The 23,681-nt window shown below is 47.4% G+C and overlaps 1 protein-coding gene across 3 annotated transcripts in view; it reads left to right on the top strand.

Annotated features, from left to right (window-relative positions):
* The window catches only part of mtfmt (mitochondrial methionyl-tRNA formyltransferase), a 90,242-nt gene extending 66,836 nt beyond the window's left edge, over nucleotides 1–23,406 (top strand). For all 3 annotated transcript variants that reach the window (XM_038813649.1, XM_038813650.1, XM_038813651.1), the window contains exons 8-9: nucleotides 8,882–8,958; nucleotides 23,168–23,406. In XM_038813649.1, coding sequence (XP_038669577.1) covers nucleotides 8,882–8,958; nucleotides 23,168–23,344 — 254 coding nt within the window. In that variant the 3' untranslated portion in view covers nucleotides 23,345–23,406. The remainder of the gene's footprint in view (nucleotides 1–8,881; nucleotides 8,959–23,167) is intronic.
* Nucleotides 23,407–23,681: the final 275 nt, after the last annotated feature.

Raw genomic sequence — 23,681 nt, 5'->3', positions numbered from 1 at the left:
GAACATTACAGCGCAGTACAGGCCCTTCGGCCCTCGTTGTTGCGCCGTCCTGTGAAACCCCTCTAAAGCCCATCTACACTATTCCCTTATCGTCCATATACCTATCCAATGACCATTTAAATGCCCTTAGTGTTGGCGAGTCCACTACTGTTGCAGGCAGGGCATTCCACATCCTTACTACTCTCTGAGTAAAGAACCTACCTCTGATATCTGCCCTATACCTATCTCCCCTCAATTTAAAGCTATGTCCCCTCGTGCTAGACATCACCATCCGAGGAAAAAGGCCCTCACTGTCCACCCTATATAATCCTCTGATCATCTTGTATGCCTCAATTAAGTCTCCTCTTATCCTTCTCTCGAACGAAAACAGCCTTAAGTCCCTCAGCCTTTCCTCATAAGATCTTCCCTCCATACCAGGCAACATCCTGGTAAATCTCCCCTACACCCTTTCCAATGCTTCCACATCCTTCCTATAATGTGGCGACCAGAACTGCATGCAATACTCCAAATGCGGCCGCACCAGAGTTTTGTACAACTGCAACATGATCTCATGGCTCAGAAACTTAATCCCTCTACCAATAAAAGCTAACACACCGTACGCCTTCTTAACAACCTTCTCAACCTGGGTGGCAACTTTCAGGGATCTATGGACATGGACACCGAGATCTCTCTGCTCGTCCACACTACCAAGAATCTTACCATTAGATGAAAAATATTCATTTAGCACCTCTCCTATCTCCTCGGACTCCACGCACAACTTCCCACTACTGTCCTTGACTGGCCCTACTCTTACCCTAGTCATTCTTTTATTCCTGACATATCTATAGAAAGCTTTAGGGTTATCCCTGATCCTACCTGCCAAAGATTTCTCATGTCCCCTCCTGGCTCTTCTTAGCTCTCGCTTTAGATCCTTCCTAGCTAACTTGTAACTCTCGAGCGTCCTAACTGACCCTTCACGTCTCATCTTTACATAAGCCTCCTTCTTCCTCTTGACAAGTGTTTCAACTGCTTTAGTAAACCACGGTTCCCTCGCTCGACCACTTCCTCCCTGTCTGACAGGTACATACTTATCAAGGATACGCAGTAGCTGTTCCTTGAACATGTTCGACATTTCCATTGTGCCCATCAACTTCTCTTTGGTGAATACTGATGCAAAGTATTCATTTAGTACCTCGCCCATTTCTTCTGGCTTCACACATAGATTCCCTCCCCTGTCCTTCAGTGGGCCAACCCTTCCCCTGACTACCCTCTTGCTTTTTATGTACGTGTAAAAAGCCTTGGGATTTTCCTTAGCCCTATTTGCCAATGACTTTTCGTGACCCCTTTTAGCCCTCCTGACTCCTTGCTTAAGTTCCTTCCAACTTTTCTTATATTCCACACAGGCTTTTTCTGTTCCCAGCCTTCTAGTCCTGACAAATGTCTCCTTTTTCTTTTTGACGAGACCTACAATATGTCTCGTCATCCAAGGTTCCCGAAATTTGCCGTATTTATCCTCCCTCAGAGGCACATGCCGGTCCTGAATTCTTATCAACTGACATTTGAAAGCCTCCCACATGATAGATGTTGATTGACCCTTAAAAATTCGCCCCCAATCTAGGTTCTTCAGTTCCCGTCTAATATTGTTATAATTAGCCTTCCCCCAATTTAGCACATTCACCCTCGGACCACTCTTATCCTTGTCCACCTGCACTTTAAAACTTACTGAATTGTGGTTACTGTTCCCGAAATGCTCCCCTACTGAAACTTCTACCACCTGGTCGGGCTCATTCCCCAATACCAGGTCCAGACAGCCCCTTCCCTATTTGGACTGTCTACATATTGTTTTAAGAAGCCCTCCTGGATGCTGCTTACAAACTGTGCCCCGTCTAAGCCCCTAGCACTAAGTGAGTCCCAGTCAATATTGGGGAAGTTGAAGTCTCCCATCACAACAACCCTGTTGTTTTTACTCCTTTCCAAAATCTGTCTATCTATCTGCTCCTCTATCTCCTGCTGGCGGATGGGAGGCCTGTAGTAAACCCCCAATATTGTGACTGCACCCTTTTTATTCCTGATCTCTACCCATATAGCCTCACTGCCCTCTGAGGTGTCCTCCCGTAGTACAGCTGTGATATTCTCCTGAACCAGTAGCGCAACTCCTCCACCCCTTTCACCTCCCCCTCTATCCCGCCTGAAACATCTGAATCCTGGAACGTTTAGCTGCCAATCCTGTCCTTCCCTCAACCAGGTCTCTGTAATGGTAACAACATCATAGTTCCAAGTACTAATCCAAGCCCTAAGTTCATCTGCCTTATCTGTTATACATCTTGCATTAAAACGTATGCACTTCAGGCCACCAGACCCGCTGTTTTCAGCAACATCTCCCTGTCTGCTCTGCCTCAGAGCCATACCGGCCCTATTCCCTAGTTCTCCCTCAATGCTTTCACCTTCTGACCTATTACTCTGGTACCTACCCCCCGCCATATTAGTTTAAACCCTCCCGTGTGACACTAGCAAACCTCGCGGCCAGGATATTTATGCCTCTCCAGTTTAGATGCAACCCGTCGTTCTTATACAGGTCACACCTGCCCCGGAAGAGCTGCCAGTGGTCCAGATAACTGAAACCCTCCCACCTACACCAGCTGTTTAGCCACGTGTTTAGCTGCCCTATCTTCCTATTCCTATCCTCACTGGCACGTGGCACAGGGAGTAATCCCGAGATTACAACCCTAGAGTTTCCTGTCTTTTATCTTTCTGCCTAGCTCCCTGAACTCCTGCTGCAGGACCTCATGCCCCTTCCTGCCTATGTCGTCAGTACCAATATGTACCATCAGAGCCAGCCGTGGTGTCACTGCTCTGGCTGCTGCTTTTTTCCCCTGATAGGCTATCCCCCCCGACAGTATCCAAAGTGGTATACCTGTTCGAGAGGGGGACAACCACAGGGGATTCCTGCACTGACTGCCTGCCCCTTCTGGTGGTCACCCATCTCTCTGCCTGCACCTTGGTTGTGACCACAGCAAACCGGTTTTGTCGCCCTGAACGTATTTAACAGTTCCTATGCGGCACCTTGCCAAAGGCCTTCTGGAAGTCTAAATAAATCATGTCCACTGGTTCTCCTTTGTCTAACTTCCTTGTTACCTCCTCAAATAACTCTAAGAGATTTGTCAGGCATGACCTCCCCTTGACGAAGCCGTGCTGACTCAGTCCTATTTTATCATGCTCTACCAAGTACTCTGCAATCTCATCTTCAATAATGGACTCCAAAATCTTACCAATGACCGAAGTCAGGCTAACCGGCCTATAATTTCCCATCTTCTGCCTCCCTCCCTTCTTAAACAGCGGTGTTACATTAGCCACTTTCCAGTCCTCTGAGACCCTCCCTGCCTCCAGTGATTCCTAAAAGACCACCACCGATGCCTCAACAACCTCCTGAGCTATCTCTTTTAGAACCCTGGGGAATAGTCCATCCGGTCCAGGGAATTTATCCATCTTCAGACCTTTCAATTTCCCCAGAACCTTTTGACCCACTGAACTCACCTCTGCCCCCTGATTCTCCTGGAGCTCTGGCATCCCACTGGTGTCTTCCACCGTGAAGACTGATGCAAAGTAAATATTCAGTTTGTCTGCCATTTCTTTGTTACATAAGAACTAGGAGCAGGAGTAGGCCTGGTATGGAGGGAAGGTCTTACGAGGAAAGGCTCAGGGACTTGAGGTTGTTTTCGTTAGAGAGAAGGCTGAGAGGTGACTTAATAGAGACATATAAGATAGTCAGAGGGTTAGATAGGGTGGACAGTGAGAGTCTTTTTCCTCGGATGGTGATGACCAACACGAGGGGACATAGCTTTAAATTGAGGGGTGGTAGATATAGGACAGATGTCAGAGGCAGTTTCTTTACTCGGAGAGTAGTAGGGGTGTGGAACGCCCTGCCTGCAACAGTAGTAGACTCGCCAACTTTAAGGGCATTTAAGTGGTCACTGGATAGACAAATGGATGAAAATGGAATAGTGTAGGTCAGATAGGCTTCAGATGGTTTCACAGGTCGGCGCAACATCGAGGGCCGAAGGGCCCGTACTGCGCTGTAATGTTCTATGTTCTATCTGGCCCCTCGAGCCTGCTCCGCCATTCAGTGAGATCATGGCTGATCTTTTGTGGACTCAGCTCCATTTTCCGACTCGAACACCATAACCCTTAATCCCTTTATTCTTCAAAAAATTATCTATCTTTACCTTAAAAACATTTAATGAAGGTGCCTCAACTGCTTCACTGGGCAAGACATTCCATAGATTCACAACCCTTTGGGTGAAGAAGTTCCTCCTAAACTCAGTCCTAAATCTACTTCCCCTTATTTTGAGGCTATGTCCCCTAGTTCTGCTTTCACCCGCCAGTGGAAACAACCTGCCCGCATCTTAGAACTTAGAACTTAGAACAGTACAGCACAGAACAGGCCCTTCGGCCCTCAATGTTGTGCCGAGCCATGATCACCCTACTCAAACCCACGTATCCACCCTATACCCGTAACCCAACAGCCCCCCCCTTAACCTTACTTTTATTAGGACACTACGGGCAATTTAGCATGGCCAATCCACCTAACCCGCACATCTTTGGACTGTGGGAGGAAACCGGAGCACCCGGAGGAAACCCACGCACACAGGGGGAGGACGTGCAGACTCCACACAGACAGTGACCCAGCCGAGAATCGAACCTGAGACCCTGGAGCTGTGAAGCATTTATGCTAACCACCATGCTACCCTGCTGCCACTATCCTATCTATCCTATCTATTCCCTTCATAATTTTAAATGTTTCTATAACATCCCCCCTCATCCTTCTAAATTCCAACGAGTACAGTCCCAGTCTACTCAACCTCTCCTCATAATCCAACCCCTTCAGCTCTGGAATTAATCTAGTGAATCTCCTCTGCACACCCTCCAGTGCCAGTATGTCCTTTCTCAAGTAAGGAGACCAAAACTGAACACAATACTCCAGGTGTGGCCTCACTAACACCTTATACAATTGCAACATAACTTCCCTAGTCTTAAACTCCATCCCTCTAGCAATGAAGGACTAAATTCCATTTGCCTTCTTAATCACCTGTTGCACCTGTAAACCAACTTTCTGTGATTCATGCACTAGCACACCCAGGTCTCTCTGCACAGCGGCATGCTTTAATATTTTATCGTTTAAGTAATAATCCCGTTTGCTGTTATTCCTACCAAAATGGATAACCTCACATTTGTCAACATTGTATTCCATCTGCCAGACCCTAGTCCATTCACTTAACCTATCCAAATCCATCTGCAGAGTTCCAGTATCCTCTGCATTTTTTGCTTTACCACTCATCTTAGTGTCATCTGCAAACTTGGACACATTGCCCTTGGTCCCCAACTCCAAATCATCTATGTAAATTGTGAACAATTGTGGGCCCAACACGGATCCCTTAGGGACACCACTAGCTACTGATTGCCAACCAGGGAAACACCCATTAATCCCCACTCTTTTCTTTCTATTAATTAACCAATCCTCTATCCATGCTACTACTTGACCCTTAATGCCATGCATCTTTATCTTATGCAGCAACCTTTTGTGTGGCACCTTGTCAAAGGCTTTCTGGAAATCCAGATATACCACATCCATTGGCTCCCCGTTATCTACTGCACTGGTAATGTCCTCAAAAAATTCCACTAAATTAGTTAGGCACAACCTGCCCTTTGTGAAGCCATGCTGCGTCTGCCCAATGGGACAATTTCTATCCAGATGCCTCGCTATTTCTTCCTTGATGATAGATTCCAGCATCTTCCCTACTACCGAAGTTAAGCTCACTGGCCTATAATTTCCTGCTCTCTGCCTACCTCCTTTTTTAAACAGTGGTGTCACGTTTGCTCATTTCCAATCCACCGGGACCACCCCAGAGTCTAGTGAATTTTGGTAAATCATCATTAGTGCATCTGCAATTTCCCTAGCCATCTCTTTTAGCACTCTGGGATGCATTCCATCAGGGCCAGGAGACTTGTCTACCTTTAGCCCCATTAGCTTGCCCATCACTACCTCCTTAGTGATAACAATCCTCTCATTGTCCTCACCTGTCATAGCCTCATTTCTATCAGTCGCTGGCATGTTATTTGTGTCTTCCACTGTGAAGACTGACCCAAAAAACCTGTTCAGTTCCTCAGCCATTTCCCTCATTTCCCATTATTAAAACTCCCTTCTCATCCTCTAAAGGACCAATATTTACCTTAGCCACTCTTTTTTGTTTTATATATTTGTAAAAACTTTTACTGTCTGTTTTTATATTCTGAGCAAGTTTACTCTCATACTCTATCTTACTCTTCTTTATAGCTTTTTTAGTAGCTTTCTGTTGCCCCCTAAAGATTTCCCAGTCCTCTAGTCTCCCACCAATATTTGCCACTTTATATGCTTTTTCCTTCAATTTGATACTCTCCCTTATTTCCTTAGATATCCACGGTCGATTTTCCCTCTTTCTTCCGTCCTTCCTTTTTGTTGGTATAAACCTTTGCTGAGCACTGTGAAAAATCGCTTGGAAGGTTCTCCACTGTTCCTCAACTGTTCCACCATAAAGTCTTTGCTCCCAGTCTACCTTAGCTAGTTCTTCTCACATCCCATTGTAATCTCCTTTGTTTAAACACAAAACACTAGTATTTGATTTACTTTCTCACCCTCCATCTGTATTTTAAATTCCACCATATTGTGATCGCTCTTTCCGAGAGGATCCCTAACTATGAGATCATGAATCAATCCTGTCTCATTACACAGGACAAGATCTAGGACCGCTTGTTCCCTCGTAGGTTCCATTATTACTAATTATTACTTAATTATATCTATTATTACTTCTCGAGCCACATTTTCCAGTGGTCCAATGTCTATTTTGCCTCTCTCTTACCTTTTGTTTATCAAGAAAAACTCTTCCTATTTTCCTTTCTTCTTTTATATAACTAGCTAGCTTACACTCATATTTCATCTTCTCCCCCCCTTGTTGCTTTTTTAATTGTCCTCTGCTCGCTTTTAAAGGTTTCCCAATCCTCTGACTTCCCACTAATCCTCGCCACTTTGTATGATTTTTCTTTTGCTTTTATGCTGTCCTTGACATCACTTATCAGCCATGGATGCCTTATCCTCCCCCTAGCATGTTTCCTCCTCCTTGGGATGAACTTCTGTTGTGCAAAAACTCCTGACATTGCTGTTCCACTCTCTTCCCTGCTAGGCTCCTTTTCCAATCAACTCTGGCCAGCTCCTCCCTCATGTCTTTGTAGTTACCCTAATTTAATTGTAATACCGTTACATCTGATTTCATAGATTTCATAGAATTTACAGTGCAGAAGGAGGCCATTTGGCCCATTGAGTCTGCACCGGCTCTTGGAAAGAGCTCCCTATCCAAGCCCATACCTCCACCCTCTCCCCATAACCCAGTAACCCACCCAACACTAAGGGCAATTTGGACCCTGAGGGCAATTTATCCTGGCCAATTCACCTAACCTGCTCATCTTTGGACTGTGGGAGGAAACCGGAGCACCCGGAGGCAACCCATGCACACACGGGGAGAACGTGCAGACTCCACACAGACAGTGACCCAAGCCGGGATTCGAACCTGGGACCCTGGAGCTGTGAAGCATTTATGTAACCACTATGCTACCGTGATTGCAGCCTTCTCCCTCTCAAACTGCAGGATAAATTCTATCATATAGTGGTCACTGCTCCCTAAGGATTCCTTCACTTTAAGATCCCTTATCAAATCTGCCTCATTGTACATCGCCAAATCAAAATTGCCTGTTCCCTAGTAGGCTCTGTCACAAGCTGCTCCAAAAAACAATCTTAGACATTCCACAAATTCCTTTTCTTGGGATCCACTACCAACTTGATTTTCCCAGTTCACCTGCATATTGAAGTCCCCCATGATTATTATAATATTGCCTTTTTATCTCCTGATTTACTTTCTGCCCCACATCCTGACTACTGCTAGGGGGCCTGTACACAACCCCCATCATTGTCTTTTTACTTTTGTGATTCCTGAACTCTACCCTCAGAGATTCTTTGCCTTCTAATCCTATATCGCTCCTTGCTATTGATTTAACTTCATTCCTGACCAACAATGCAACCCCGCCCCCTTTGCCCCTTTCGATAGGACATCTATCCTTGGATATTTAGATTCCAGCCCTGATCGCCTTGCAGCCACGTCTCTGTGATGCCCACAACATCGTACCGGCCAATTTCAACGTGCGCAACAAGCTCATTTACCTTGTTCCGTATACTGCGCGCATTTAGGTACAGCACCCTCAATCCTGCATTGACCACCTCCATTCTCACACTTGTCACCTTTTTTGCTCTGCCTGAGGTTAGATTCCTGAATAAATGTTTCTAGAAACTTCCCCACCACTGATGTTAAACTGACTCGTCTGTAATTTCTGGGGCTGATCCTTACAACCTTTCTTGATCCAGGGAGTGACATTTGCAATTCTCCAGTTGTCTGGCACCTCCCCTGAGTTTGGAGGAGACAGATCAGCACCCCTGCAATTTCCATTCTCTCTTCCTTCAATATCCTTGGATGCATTTCATCTGGTCCCGATACTGTGTCAACTTTCAGTATCGACAGTCTAGTAATAAACCCCAACCATATCCCTAACCAATCTGTTTGCGGCTTTGTGTGTTGGCAGCATTCTTCAGTTTTGGTATTCCAATATTTTATATGTTCTACCTCCAGTGTTTGCTTTTTTAAAAGTTATTTACTGAAGATATTTGTCAATCATTAAAACGTTCTAAGTGTACTCTCCACTTTTCAGATCTTTAAATGTTTTGTTTTATTTCTGTGTCTGTAATAACTCTTACCCTTTTGAACAATGATCTTGAAAGTTCTAAAAATTGTATTGTTTCTGTTTTTAATGTTTGTTTCTTTAGCTTTAACACAGGAACAGTTAATTCCTGGAACTATCCACTTCCACAAGGAATCAAACATGCTCATGGTGCGCTGCAAGGTAAAGCTGTGCATAAATTTATATCTGTCTTGAAGCTTCTGAATTTGCACTTACTTTATTCACAATATTTGCAACCATTTATAACTCAAGGTGTGGTTTATGTGATCTCACTATTTCAGTCTAATTCTGTTCTTCAGCTGGATGTTGCTGTTACTCTGGTTTTGATGATTCCATCATCTGAATTTCTCTGTATAGAAAAACATGATATCCTCAGGAAAATGAGAGTCTTTCCCAAACCCCAATTTCTGATCAACTTCACATGTGCTATTACGCACAATGAGGTCGATGCTACATTAACATTATTGAAGTCAATGGGAATCGGGGGTAGCTTCCCGCTGATTGGAGTGAGGGGAGGCATTTTGGTAGAAAGAACACGGAGAGACAAAACAAAATAAGGGGTAAAATTCTTTTGTGGTGGGGGAGAAGAGGGACCTGATGTGCACAGGACAGGTGAAGAGAGCAGTTAATAAAGCAGAGAGTATTCTGGGCTGGAAAAAATGAAGTCGTATGGGGTTCAGGGTGTACTAGCTAGATGGATAAAGAACTGGCTGGGCAACAGGAGACAGAGAGTAGTGGTGGAAGGGAGTGTCTCAAAATGGAGAAGGGTGACTAGTGGTGTTCCACAGGGATCCGTGCTTGGACCACTGTTGTTTGTGATAAACATAAATGATCTGGGCGAAGGTATAAGTGGTCTGATGAGCAAGTTTGCAGATGATACTAAGATTGGTGGAGTTGCAGATAGCGAGGAGGACTGTCAGAGAATACAACAAAATATAGATAGATTGGAGAGTTGGGCAGAGAAATGGCAGATGGAGTTCAATCCAGGCAAATGCGAGGTGATGCATTTTGGAAGATATAACTCAAGAGCGGACAATATGGTCAATGGAAGAGTCCTGGGTAAAATTGATGTACAGAGAGATCTGGGAGTTCAGATCCATTGTACCCTGAAGGTGGCAACGCAGGTCGATAGAGTGGTCAAGAAGGCATACAGCATGCTTGCCTTCATTGGATGGGGTATTGAGTACAAGAGTCGGCAGGTCATGTTATAGTTGTATTGGACTTTGGTTAGGCCACATTTGGAATACTGCGTGCAGTTCTGGTCACCACATTACCAGAAGGATGTGGATGCTTTAGAGAGGGTGCAGAGGAGGTTCACCAGGATGTTGCCTGGTATGGAGGGTGCTAGCTATGAAGAAAGGTTGAGTAGATTAGGATTGTTTTCGTTGGAAAGACGGAGGTTGAGGGGGGACCTGATTGAGGCCTACAAAATTATGAGAGGTATGGACAGGGTGGATAGCAACAAGCATTTTCCAAGAGTGGGGGTGTCAGTTACAAGGGGTCACGATTTCAAGGTGAGAAGGGGTAAGTTTAAGGGAGATGTGCGTGGAAAGTTTTTTACGCAGAGGGTGGTGGGTGCCTGGAACGCTTTGCCAGCGGAGCTGGTAGAGGCGGGCACGATAGCATCATTTAAGATGCATCTAGGCAGATATATGAACGGGCGGGGAACAGAGGGAAGTAGATCCTTGAAAAATAGGAGACAGGTTTAGATAAAGGATCTGGATCGGCGCAGGCTTGGAGGGCCAAAGGGCCTGTTCCTGTGCTGTAATTTTCTTTGTTCTTTGTATTAATTGGGGCACAGAGTACAAGACAGAGGAGGTTATACTGAAGTTATACAAAAAGCTTTGTGGAAAGCTTTGGAAAAGGTGCAAAGGAGATTACCAGGATGTTGCCTGGAATGGAGAGTAGGTCTTCCGAGGAAAGGTTGAGGCTGCTCGGCCTTTTCTTATTAGAACGGAGAAGGATGAGGGTTGACTTGATAGAGGTTTATAAGATGATCAGGGGAATACATAGAGTAGACAGTCAGAGACATTTTCCCCGGGTGGAACAAACCATTACAAGGGGACAGAAATTTAAGGTGAATGGTGGAAGATATAGGGGGGATGTCAGAGGTCGGTTCTTTCCCCAGAGAGTAGTGGGGGCATGGAATGCACTGCCTGTGGAAGTAGTTGAGTCGGAATCATTAGGGACCTTCAAGTGGCTATTGGATAGGTACATGGATTACGGTAGAATGATGGGGGTATAGATTAATTTGTTCTTAATCTAGGACAAAAGTTCGGCACAACACCGTGGGCCGAAGAGTCTGTTCTGTGCTGTATTTTTCAATGTTCTATGACACTAGTTAGAGCTCAGCTGGAATATTGTGCACAGTTCTGGGCTCCACATATGGAGGATGTGAACTCATTGGAGAGAGAGCAGGAGAGGTTTACAAGAATGGTTCTGGGGATTAATGATCTGTAAGAAGGTACTGAAGGCGCTGTTGCTAAGTTTGCAGATGATACAAAGATCTGTAGAGAGACAGGTAATATTGGGGAAGCAAGGGGGCTGCAGAAGGACTTGGACAAGCTAGAAGAGTGGGCAATGAAATGGCAAATGAAATACAATGTGGAAAAGTGTGAGGTTATGCACTTTGGAAGGAGGAATTTAGGCATAGACTGTTTTCTAAATGGGGAGATGCTTAGGAAATCAGAAGCACAAAGGGACTTGGGAGTCCTTGTTCCCGATTCTTTTAAGATTAAAGTGCAGGTTCAGTCGGCAGTTAAGAAGACAAATGCAATGTTAGCATTCATGTCATGAGGGCTAGAATACAAGACCAGGGGATGTACTTCTGAGGCTGTATAAGGCTCTGGTCAGACCCCATTTGGAGTATTGTGAGCAGTTTTGGGCCCCGTATCTAAGGAAGGATGTGCTGGCCTTGGAAAGGGTCCAGAGGAGGTTCACAAGAATGATCCCTGGAATGAAGAACTTGTCGTATGACGAACGGTTGAGGACTCTGGGTTTGTACTCGTTGGAGTTCAGAAGGATGAGGGGGGACCCTATTGAAACTTACAGGATACTGCAAGGCCTGGATAGAGTGGATGTGGAGAGGATGTTTCCACTTGTGGGAAAAACTAAAACCAGAGGACATCATCTCAGACTAAAGGGACGATCCTTTAAAATGGAGATGAGGAGGAATCTCTTCAGCCAGAGGGTGGTGGATCTGTGGAACACATTGCCACAGAAGGTTGTGGAGGCCAATTCACTGAGTGTCTTTAAGACAGAGATAGATAGGTTCTTGATTAATAAGGGGATCAGGGGTAATGGGGAGAAGGCAGGAGAATGGGGATGAGAAAAATATCAGCCATGATTGAATTGCGGAGCAGACTCGATCGGCCAAGTGGCCTAATTTTGCTCCAATGCCTTATGGTCTTAAATCCAGTGAATAGTTACCACTCCATATCGCTTAGGTAACTAAGTCTGGGAAAGCATCTCTTCGTGGCTCAGTGAAGGTTAGAGAATATCTTCAATGTCCTGTAGCTCTCAATGTTAGATGGACCAGGCCTCTGGTTCGGATTACACATGGAGCTGCCCTGTCTGATTGTTGGATGAAAAACTAGCCCCCACCCCGTACCAGCCTCCCCGAACAGGCGCTGGAATGTGGTGACTAGGGGCTTTTCACAGTAACGTCATTTGAAGCCTACTCGTGACAATAAGCGATTTTCATTTCATTCATTTTCTTCTTCATGAGGGTGCCAACACCTATACTGATCGTTCTCTTTAATATTCCCCTCTGTGGATTCTGCTGTCTACCCCTCTCAATGTCCTTTCCATTAGAAGTTACCATTTGTACATAAAAAGCAAGAGGGTATACGTACATAAAAAGCAAGATGGTAGCCAGGGAAAGGATTGGCCCACTGAAGGACAGGCGAGGGAATCTATGTGTGGAGCCAGAGGAAATGGGCGAGGTACTAAATGAATACTTTGCATCAGTATTCACCAAAGAGAAGGAATTGGTGGATGTTGAGTCTGGAGAAGGGTGTGTAGATAGCCTGGGTCACATTGAGATCCAAAAAGATGAGTTGTTGGGCGTCTTGAAAAAGATTAAGGTAGATAAGTCCCCAGGGCCTGATGGGATCTACCCCAGAATACTGAAGGAGGCTACAGAGGAAATTGCTGAGGCCTTGACAAAAATCTTTGGATCCTCACTGTCTTCAGGTGATGTCCCGGAGGACTGGAGAATAGCCAATGTTGTTCCTTTGTTTAAGAAGGGTAGCAAGGATAATCCAGGGAACTACAGGCCAGTGAGCCTTACGTCTGTGGTAGAGAAATTACTGGAGAGAATTCTTCGAGACACGATCTACTCCCATTTGGAAGCAAATGGACGTATTAGTGAGAGGCAGCATGGTTTTGTGAAGGGGAGGTCGTGTCTCACTAACTTGATAAGAGTTTTTCGAAGAGGTCACAAAGATGATTGATGCAGGTAGGGCAGTGGATGTTGTCTATATGGACATCAGTAAGGCCTTTGACAAGGTCTCTCATGGTAGACTGGTACAAAAGGTGACGTCACACGGGGTCAGGGGTGAGCTGGCAAGGTGGATACAGAACTGGGTAGGTCATAGAAGGCAGAGAGTAGCAATGGAAGGGTGCTTTTCTAATTGGAGGGCTGTGACTAGTGGTGTTCTGCAGGGATCAGTGCTGGGACCTTTGCTGTTCGTAGTATATATAAATGATTTAGAGGAAAATGTAACTGGTCTGATTAGTAAGTTTGCAGACGACACTAAGGCTGGTGGAATTGCGGATAGCGATGAGGACTGTCAGAGGATACAGCAGGATTTAGATCATTTGGTGACTTGGGCGGAGAGATGGCAGATGGAGTTTAATCCGGACAAATGTGAGGTAATGCATTTTGGAAGGTCTAATGCAGGTAGGGAATATACAGTGAATGGTAGAACCCTCAAGTGTATTGACAGTCCGAGAGATCTAGGTGTACAGGTCCACAGGTCACTGAAAGGGGCAACACGGGTGGAGAAGGTAGTCAAGAAGGCATACGGCATGCTTGCCTTCATTGGCCGGGGCATTGAGTATAAGAATTGGCAAGTCATGTTGCAGCTGTATAGAACCTTAGTTAGGCCACACTTGGAGTATAGTGTTCAATTCTGTTCGCCACACTACCAGAAGGATGTGGAGGCCTTGGAGAAAATACAGAAAAGATTTACCAGGATGTTGCCTGGTATGGAGGGCATTAGCTATGAGGAGAGGTTGAATAAACTCGGTTTGTTCTCACTGGAACGACGGAGGTTGAGGGGCGACCTGTTAGAGGTCTACAAAATTATGAGGGGCATAGACAGAGTGGGTAGTCAGAGGCTTTTCCCCAGGGTAGAGGAGTAAATTACTAGGGGGCATAGGTTTAAGGTGCGAGGGGCAAGGTTTAGAGGAGATGTACGAGGCAAGTTTTTTTACACAGAGGGTAGTGGGTGCCTGGAACTCGCTGCCGGAGGAGGTGGTGGAAGCAGGGACGATAGTGACATTTAAGGGGCATCTTGACAAATACATGGATAGGATGGGAATAGAGGGATACCGACCCAGGAAGTATAGAAGATTGTAGTTTAGACGGGCAGCATGGTCGGCACGGGCTTGGAGGGCTGAAGGGCCTGTTCCTGTGCTGTACTTTTCTTTATTCTTTGCATAGCCCCACTGAGAGCTGTCAATGTCGCTGGAATCCTGCTAATCTTACTTTTCTGTTATTTCATCTCAAGTTCCCTGTTAATCTCGTTAACTTCCTATATTACTGACACTGTTCAAGTAGAAACATAGAAAAAATAGGAGCAGGAGGAGGCCCTTCAAGCCCACTCCACCATTCATTATGATCATGGCTGATTCATGGCATTATTCACCATTCATGGCTGATCATATCCTTTGACCCCCTTCGCCCTAAATGCGATATGTAACTGCTTTCTGAAACCATAGAATGTTTGGTAACAAATTCCACAGGCTCACCTCATCTCTGCCCTAAATAGTCCACCCTGTATCTTCAGACTGTGCCCCCTGGTTCTGGACATATTCACCATCGGGAACATCCTTCCTGCATGTACCCTGTCCAGTCCATAAGACCATAACACATAGGAGCAGAATTAGGCCACTCGGCCCATCGAGTCTGCTCCGCCATTCAATCATGGCTGATATTTTTCTCATCCCCATTCTCCTGCCTTCTCCCCATAACCCCGATCCCCTTATTGATCAGTCCTGTTACAATTTTATAGGTTTCTATGAGATCCCCCTCATTCTTTTGAACTCCAGCGAATACAATCCGAACCGATTCAATCTCTCCTTGTATGTCAGTCCGGCCATCCCAGGAATCAGTCTGGTAAACTTTCGCTGCTCTCCCTCGAGAGCAAGAACATCCTTCCTCAGAGAAGGAGACCAAAGCTGCAGACAAGGGATCGAGAGAATGTTTCCTCTTGTGGGGAGAAGCAGAAGCGGCAATATCAGATCAGCACCAAGAAATCCGACAGGGAATTAAGAAGAATCTTCATTTCCCATAGAATGGTGTGAATGTGGTTGAAGTAAATATTATCGGTGAGTTTAAGGGAAATCTAGACAAACCTCTGAGGGAGAAGGCAGTACAGAACTCTTGTTCAAACCTTCCATGTGAGGGGCTGGCTACTTTTCCATTTTATTCACATTCAATGGGCTGATGAACATATTTCGTAAAGATAAGGTTTGGAAAAATGTTAAACATAAATTTGAAGAAAAGGTTGAGGTATGAAGAGAAGAAGCAAAAATAAAGCAATGTCAAAGCAATCCAGCAGAGGGCAGCAGAGCAGAGCTACTGATCAGCTGTTCTGGGGAAATTTGCATACGTGCAGTGCGGTCAGCCTAAGTTGAAGGTGTTTTGTGGAGAGGCTGTTGGCAAGTGACAGTTAAACCCGAAACACTTCGTGAGTGTTTCCCACCTTACGGTGGTTGGGAAGCGGGAGCAGGGGCCTGTCGTGAAGGTGAGTGAGTGCCCTTAAATTTGCTTACCTTTCAGCGGGAGCAGGGTTTGAGGTAATATCAGGTAAGCTCTTCCTTTCTTTTTCTTTTTCTTGTTTTTTTAAATCTAGAGGTGATGTCAGGGAAGGCAGTACAATGCTCCTCCTGCAGAATGTTTGAGGTGAGGGACGCCGTCAGTGTCCCTGCTGATTTCATCTGTGGGAAGTGCACCCAACTCCAGCTCCTCAAAAACCGTGTTAGGGACCTTGAGCTGGATGAACTTCGGATCATTCGGGAGGCAGAGGGGGTCATAATAGGAGCTTCAGGGAAGTAGTTACACCAAAGACTGGAGATAGATGGGTAACTGTAAGAGAGACTGGGAAGAAGCAGTCAGTGCAGGGACCCCCTGCGGTCGTTCCCCTGAGTAACAAGTATACCGTTTTGGATACTTGTGGGGGGGACGACTTACCAGGGGTAAGCAATGGGGTACGGGCCTCTGGCACGGAGTCTGTCCCTGTTGCTCAGAAGGGAAGGGGGAAAGGAGTAGAACATTAGTAATTGGGGACTCAATAGTCAGGGGCACAGATAGGAGATTTTGTGGGAGCGAGAGAGACTCACGTTTGGTATGTTGCCTCCCAGGTGCAAGGGTACGTGATGTCTCGGATCGTGTTTTCCGGGTCCTTAAGGGGGAGGGGGAGCAGCCCCAAGTCGTAGTCCACATTGGCACTAACGACATAGGTAGGAAAGGGGACAAGGATGTCAGGCAGGCCTTTAGGGAGCTAGGATGGAAGCTCAGAGCAAGAACAAACAGAGTTGTTATCTCTGGGTTGTTGCCCGTGCCATGTGATAGTGAGATGAGGAATAGGGAGAGAGAGCAGTTAAACACGTGGCTACAGGGATGGTGCAGGCGGGAGGGATTCAGATTTCTGGATAACTGGGGCTCTTTCTGGGGAAGGTGGGACCTCTATAGACAGGATGGTCTACATCTGAACCTGAGGGGCACCAGTATCCTGGGGGGGAGATTGGTTAGTGCTCTTTGGGGGGGTTTAAACTAATTCAGCAGGGGCATGGGAACCTGGATTGTAGTTTTGGGGTACGGGAGATTGAGAGTATAGAGGTCAGGAGCACAGATTTGACTTCGCAGGAGGGTGCCAGTGTTCAGGTAGGTGGTTTGAAGTGTGTCTACTTCAATGCCAGGAGTATACGAAATAAGGTAGGGGAACTGGCAGCATGGGTTGGTACCTGGGACTTCGATGTTGTGGCCATTTCAGAGACATGGATAGAGCAGGGACTGGAATGGTTGTTGCAGGTTCCGGGGTTTAGGTGTTTTAGTAAGCTCAGAGAAGGGGGCAAAAGAGGGGGAGGTGTGGCGCTGCTAGTCAAGGACAGTATTACGGTGGCGGAAAGGATGCTAGATGGGGACTCTTCTTCTGAGGTAGTATGGGCTGAGGTTAGAAACAGGAAAGGAGAGGTCACCCTGTTGGGAGTTTTCTATAGGCCACCTAATAGTTCTAGGGATGTAGAGGAAAGGATGGCGAAGATGATTCTGGAAAAGAGCGAAAGTAACAGGGTAGTTGTTATGGGAGACTTTAACTTTCCAAATATTGACTGGAAAAGATATAGTTCGAGTACATTAGATGGGTCATTCTTTGTACAATGTGTGCAGGAGGGTTTCCTGACACAATATGTTGACAGGCCAACAAGAGGCGAGGCCACATTGGATTTGGTTTTGGGTAATGAACCAGGCCAGGTGTTAGATCTGGAGGTAGGTGAGCACTTTGGAAACAGTGACCACAATTCGGTGACCTTTACGTTAGTGATGGAAAGGGATAAGTATACCCCGCAGGGCAAGAGTTATAGCTGGGGGAAGGGCAATTATGATGCCATTAGACATGACTTAGGATGTGTTGGTTGGAGAAGTAGGCTGCAAGGGTTGGGCACACTGGATATGTGGAGCTTGTTCAAGGAACAGCTATTGCATGTTCTTGATAAGTACGTACCAGTCAGGCAGGGAGGAAGGGGTCGAGCGAGGGAACTGTGGTTTACCAAAGAAGTGGAATCTCTTGTTAAGAGGAAGAAGGAGGCCTAAGTGAAGATGAGGCGTGAAGTTTCAGTTGGGGCGCTTGATAGTTACAAGGAAGCGAGGAAGGATCTAAAGAGAGAGCTGAGACGAGCAAGGAGGGGACATGAGAAGTCTTTGGCAGGTAGGATCAAGGAAAACCCAAAAGCTTTCTATAGGTATGTCAGGAATAAAAGAATGACTAGGGTAAGAGTAGGGCCAGTCAAGGACAGTGGTGGGAAGTTGTGTGTGGAGGCTGAGGAGATAAGCGAGATACTAAATGAATACTTTTCGTCAGTATTCACTCAAGAAAAAGATAATATTGTGGAGGAGAATGCTGAGACCCAGGCTATTAGAATAGATGGCATTGAGGTGCGTAGGGAAGAAGTGTTGGCAATTCTGGACAAGGTGAAAATAGATAAGTCCCCGGGGCCTGATGGGATTTATCCTAGGATTCTCTGGGAAGCCAGGGAAGAGATTGCTGAGCCTTTGGCTTTGATTTTTAGGTCATCATTGGCTACAGGAATAGTGCCAGAGGACTGGAGGATAGCAAATGTGGTCCCTTTGTTTAAGAAGGGGAGTAGAGATAACCCCGGTAACTATAGGCCGGTGAGCCTAACGTCTGTGGTGGGTAAAGTCTTGGAGAGGATTATAAAAGATACGATTTATAATCATCTAGATAGGAATAATATGATTAGGGACAGTCAGCATGGTTTTGTGAAGGGTAGGTCATGCCTCACAAACCTTATCGAGTTCTTTGAGAAGGTGACTGAACAGGTAGACGAGGGTAGAGCAGTTGATGTGGTGTATATGGATTTCAGTAAAGCGTTTGATAAGGTTCCCCATGGTCGGCTATTGCAGAAAATACGAAGGCTGGGGATTGAGGGTGATTTAGAGATGTGGATCAGAAATTGGCTAGTTGAAAGAAGACAGAGAGTGGTAGTTGATGGGAAATGTTCAGAATGGAGTTCAGTTACGAGTGGCGTACCACAAGGATCTGTTCTGGGGCCTTTGCTGTTTGTCATTTTTATAAATGACCTAGAGGAGGGCGCAGAAGGATGGGTGAGTAAATTTGCAGACGACACTAAAGTCGGTGGAGTTGTAGACAGTGCGGAAGGATGTTGTAGGTTACAGAGGGACATAGATAAGCTGCAGAGCTGGGCTGAGAGGTGGCAAATGGAGTTTAATGTGGAGAAGTGTGAGGTGATTCAGTTTGGAAAGAATAACAGAAATGCGGAATATTTGGCTAATGGTAAAATTCTTGGTAGTGTGGATGAGCAGAGGGATCTCGGTGTCCATATACATAGATCCCTGAAAGTTGCCACCCAGGTTGATAGGGTTGTGAAGAAGGCCCGCCCTATGGTGTGTTGGCCTTTATTGGTAGAGGGATTGAGTTCCGGAGCCATGAGGTCATGCTGCAGTTGTACAAAACTCTAGTACGGCCGCATTTGGAGTATTGCGTACAGTTCTGGTCGCCTCATTATAGGAAGGACGTGGAAGCTTTGGAACGGGTGCAGAGGAGATTTACCAGGATGTTGCCTGGTATGGAGGGAAAATCTTATGAGGAAAGGCTGATGGACTTGAGGTTGTTTTCGTTAGAGAGAAGAAGGTTAAGAGGTGACTTAATAGAGGCATAAAAAATGATCAGAGGGTTAGATAGGGTGGACAGCGAGAGCCTTCTCCCGCGGATGGAGGTGGCTAGCACGAGGGGACATAGCCTTAAATTGAGGGGTAATAGATATAAGACAGAGGTCAGAGGTGGGTTTTTTACGCAAAGAGTGGTGAGGCCGTGGAATGCCCTACCTGCAACAGTAGTGAACTCGCCAACATTGAGGGCATTTAAAAATTTATTGGATAAGCATATGGATGATAAGGGCATAGTGTAGGTTAGATGGCCTTTAGATTTTTTCCATGTCGGTGCAACATCGAGGGCCGAAGGGCCTGTACTGCGCTGTATCGTTCTATATCTATATCAATAAACTGATTTTTTAAAAACCAAGTAACTGTTAAACATGCCTATTAGAGGAATCGACGCCTGTCTGCCTCACTCCCAGTCTCAGGGTCGGCGTGTGATTGGATGTTGGAATGTGAGTGTGAAGGTGGGTGAGACTCGTTGTGAGCCCGATACACACACACACTCGCATTCAGGCTCTCAGTCACTCTGACGTACTCATCACATTCAAACTCCCCCTCTCTGTCTCTCTCTCTCTGTCTCTCTCTCTCTGTCTCTCTCTCCCCCTCTCTCTGTCTCTCTCTCTCTGTCTCTCTCTCTCTCTGTCTCTCTCTCCCCCTCTCTCTGTCTCTCTCTCCCCCTCTCTCTGTCTCTCTCTCCCCCTCTCTCTGTCTCTCTCTCCCCCTCTCTCTCTCTCTCCGTCTCTCTCCCTCTCTGTCTCTCTCTCCCCCTCTCTCTGTCTCTCTCCCTCTCTCTGTCTCTCTCCCTCTCTCTGTCTCCATCCCCCTCTCTCTGTCTCCATCCCCCTCTCTCTGTCTCCATCCCCCTCTCTCTGTCTCCATCCCTCTCTCTCTGTCTCTCTCTCTCTCTCTCTCTCTCTGTCTCTCTCTCCCTCTCTGTCTCTCCCCCTCTTCCTGTCCCTCTCCTTCTCTCCGTCTCTCTGTCTCTCTCTCTCTGTCTCTCTCCCCCCTCTCTCTGTCTCTCTCTCTCTGTCTCTCTCTCTCCCCCTCTCTGTCTCTCCCCCTCTCTCTGTCTCTCTCTCTCTCTGTCTCTCCCACTCTCTCTGTCTCCCTCCCCCTCTCTCTGTCTCCCTCCCCCTCTCTCTGTCTCTCCCCCTCTCTCTGTCTCTCTCTCACCCTCTCTCTGTCTCTCTCTCTCTGTCTCTCCCCCTCTCTCTCTCTCTCTGTCTCTCCCCCTCTTTCTGTCTCTCTCTCTCTTTCTGTCTCTCTGTCTCTCTCTCCCCATCTCTGTCTCTCTCCCCCTCTCTGTCTCTCTCCCCCTCTCTCTATCTCTCTCCGCCACTCTATCTCTCTCCCCCTCTATCTCTCTCCCTCTCTCTGTCTCTCTCACCCTCTCTGTCTCTCTCTCCCCCTCTCTGTCTCTCTCTTCCTCGCTCTGTCTCTGTCTCCTCCTATCTCTGTCTCTCTCCTTCTATCTCTGTCGCTCTCCCCCACTCTCTGTCGCTCTCCCCCACTCTCTGTCGCTCTCCCCCTCTCTCTGTCGCTCTCCCCCTCTCTCTGTCGCTCACCCCCTCTCTCCCCATCTCTGTCTCTCTCCCCCTTTATCTCTGTCCCCCTCTCTGTCTCTCTCCCCCTCGCTGTCTTTCTCCCCCTCGCTGTCTTTCTCCCCCTCGCTGTCTCTCTCCCCCTCTCTCTGTTGCTCTCCCCTCTCTCTGTCGCTCTCCCCCTCTCTCTGTCGCTCTCCCCCTCTCTCTGTCTCTCCTCCCCATCTCTATCTCTCTCCCTCTCTCTATCTCTCCTCCCCCTCTCTCTATCTCTCTCCCCTCTCTGTCTCTCTCCACCTCTCTGTCTCTCTCCCCCTCTCTATCTCTCTCCCCCTCTCTATCTCTCTCCCCCTCTCTGTCTCTCTCCCCCTCTCTGTCTCTCTCCCCCTCTCTGTCTCTCTCCCCCTTTCTCTATCTCTCTCTATCTCTCTCTCCCCCTCTGTCTCTCTCCACCTCTCTGTCTCTCTCCACCTCTCTGTCTCTCTCCCCCTCTCTATCTCTCTCCCCCTCTCTATCTCTCGTCCCCTCTCCCCCTCTCTCTCCCCCTCTCTATCTCTCTCCCCCTCTCTGTCTCTCTCCCCCTCTCTATCTCTCGTCCCCCCTCTATCTCTCGTCCCCTCTCTCTCTCTCCCTCCTCTCTATCTCTCTCCCCCTCTCTGTCTCTCTCCCCCTCTCTATCTCTCGTCCCCTCTCCCTCTCTCTCTCCCCCTCTCTATCTCTCTCCCCCTCTCTGTCTCTCTCCCCCTCTCTATCTCTCGTCCCCCTCCTATCTCTCGTCCCCTCTCTCGCTCTCTCCCCCTCTCTCTATCTCTCTCCCCCTCTTTATCTCTCTCCCCCTCTCTGTCTCTCTCCCCCTCTCTGTCTCTCTCCCCCTCTCTCTGTTGCTCTCCCCTCTCTCTGTCGCTCTCCCCCTCTCTCTGTCGCTCTCCCCCTCTCTCTGTCTCTCTCCCCTCTCTATCTCTCTCCCTCTCTCTATCTCTCTCCCCCTCTCTCTATCTCTCTCCCCCTCTCTGTCTCTCTCCACCTCTCTGTCTCTCTCCACCTCTCTGTCTCTCTCCCCCTCTCTATCTCTCTCCCCCTCTCTATCTCTCTCCCCCTCTCTCTGTCTCTCTCTCCCCTCTCTGTCCTCTCTCCCCTCTCTGTCTCTCTCACCCCCCTTTCTTCTATCTCTCTCTAATCCTCTCCCCCCTCTCTGTCTCTCTCCACCTCTCTGTCTCTCTCCACCTCTCTGTCCTCTCCCCCTCTATCTCTCTCTCCCCCTCTCTATCTCTCGTCCCCTCTCCCCCTCTCTCCTCCCCTCTCTATCTCTCTCCCCCTCTCTGTCTCTCTCCCCCTCTCTATCTCTCGTCCCCCCTCTCTATCTCTCGTCCCCTCTCTCTCTCCTCCCTCCTCTCTATCTCTCTCCCCCTCTCTGTCTCTCTCCCCCTCTCTATCTCTCGTCCCCTCTCCCTCTCTCTCTCCCCCTCTCTATCTCTCTCCCCCTCTCTGTCTCTCTCCCCCTCTCTATCTCTCGTCCCCCTCTCTATCTCTCGTCCCCTCTCTCTCTCTCTCCCCCTCTCTCTATCTCTCTCCCCCTCTTTATCTCTCTCCCCCTCTCTGTCTCTCTCCCCCTCTCTGTCTCTCTCCCCCTCTCTATCTCTCGTCCCCTCTCTCTCTCTCGCCTCCTCTCTATCTCTCTCCCTCTCTCTATCTCTCTCCCCCTCTTTATCTCTCTCCCCTCTCTCTGTCTCTCTCCCCCTCTCTATCTCTCGTCCCCCCTCTCTCTCTCCCCCTCTCTCTGTCTCTCTCCTTTCTCCGACTGTGTTTTTTTACACTCTGTCTCCCCTCCTCCCTGACCACTCGGAATGCCCCTTTTTACTCACTGGGCCACTCGCTGTCGCTGCTGTTTGTTCACTCTTCACAATTTGTGCTGATAGGTTCACTGTGGGAGAGGAACAGCCTGTGGCTCGTGGGGAGCTGCATCTGGCCTGCGGGCTGGGGATTGGGCAATTCTGGAATAAGAGTGTTACAGGGATGGATGTAATTGAGAAAAGCTGGGAGGAGGTTCGAGTGGAGCATTAGCATCGGCTGGCTGGAATGAATAACCTATTTCTAAGCAGTTCATACTATATTAGTCTATGTAAAACTCCAAATCTTCTCCACTTTACACATAACCAATTGTTTTGACTAATATCTTTCTCTGTAGAATGGCTGGGCTGGTGTCAAACTGGTGATGCTGAAGAAGGTTCTGTCAGCTGCTGATTTTTATAATGGATACCTCCATCCGTACTTTCAAAGAGAAAGTAGAAAAAACCAAAATGTGACTCGGTTTCAAACACACAAACCTGAAACAAAGACAAAGAAACTGTCAAAAAGAGCTTGAATGTCATTTGATGTTAAAAATGTAAATGATTCAATATTGTGTAATTAAACTGTGATCTTTTATGTTGTGCCTTTGGTAATCCCAACACCTTGAAGCTTTAAACCAGCTGAACAAGAATCCTGGGTTGGGGGTGGGGACTCGGTGCTGGGTTGGGTGGGGACTCGGTGCTGGGTTGGGTGGGGACTCGGTGCTGAGTTGGGTGGGGACTCGGTGCTGGGTTGGGTGGGGGCTCGGTGCTGGGTTGGGTGGGGACTCGGTCCTGGGTTGGGTGGGGACTCGGTCCTGGGTTGGGTGGGGACTCGGTGCTGGGTTGGGTGGGGACTCGGTGCTGGGTTGG

This window comes from Scyliorhinus canicula, chromosome 12 (assembly GCF_902713615.1).
Source record: "Scyliorhinus canicula chromosome 12, sScyCan1.1, whole genome shotgun sequence".
Classification (NCBI taxonomy): domain Eukaryota; kingdom Metazoa; phylum Chordata; class Chondrichthyes; order Carcharhiniformes; family Scyliorhinidae; genus Scyliorhinus; species Scyliorhinus canicula.
This window is presented reverse-complemented; position numbering and strand designations above follow the sequence as displayed.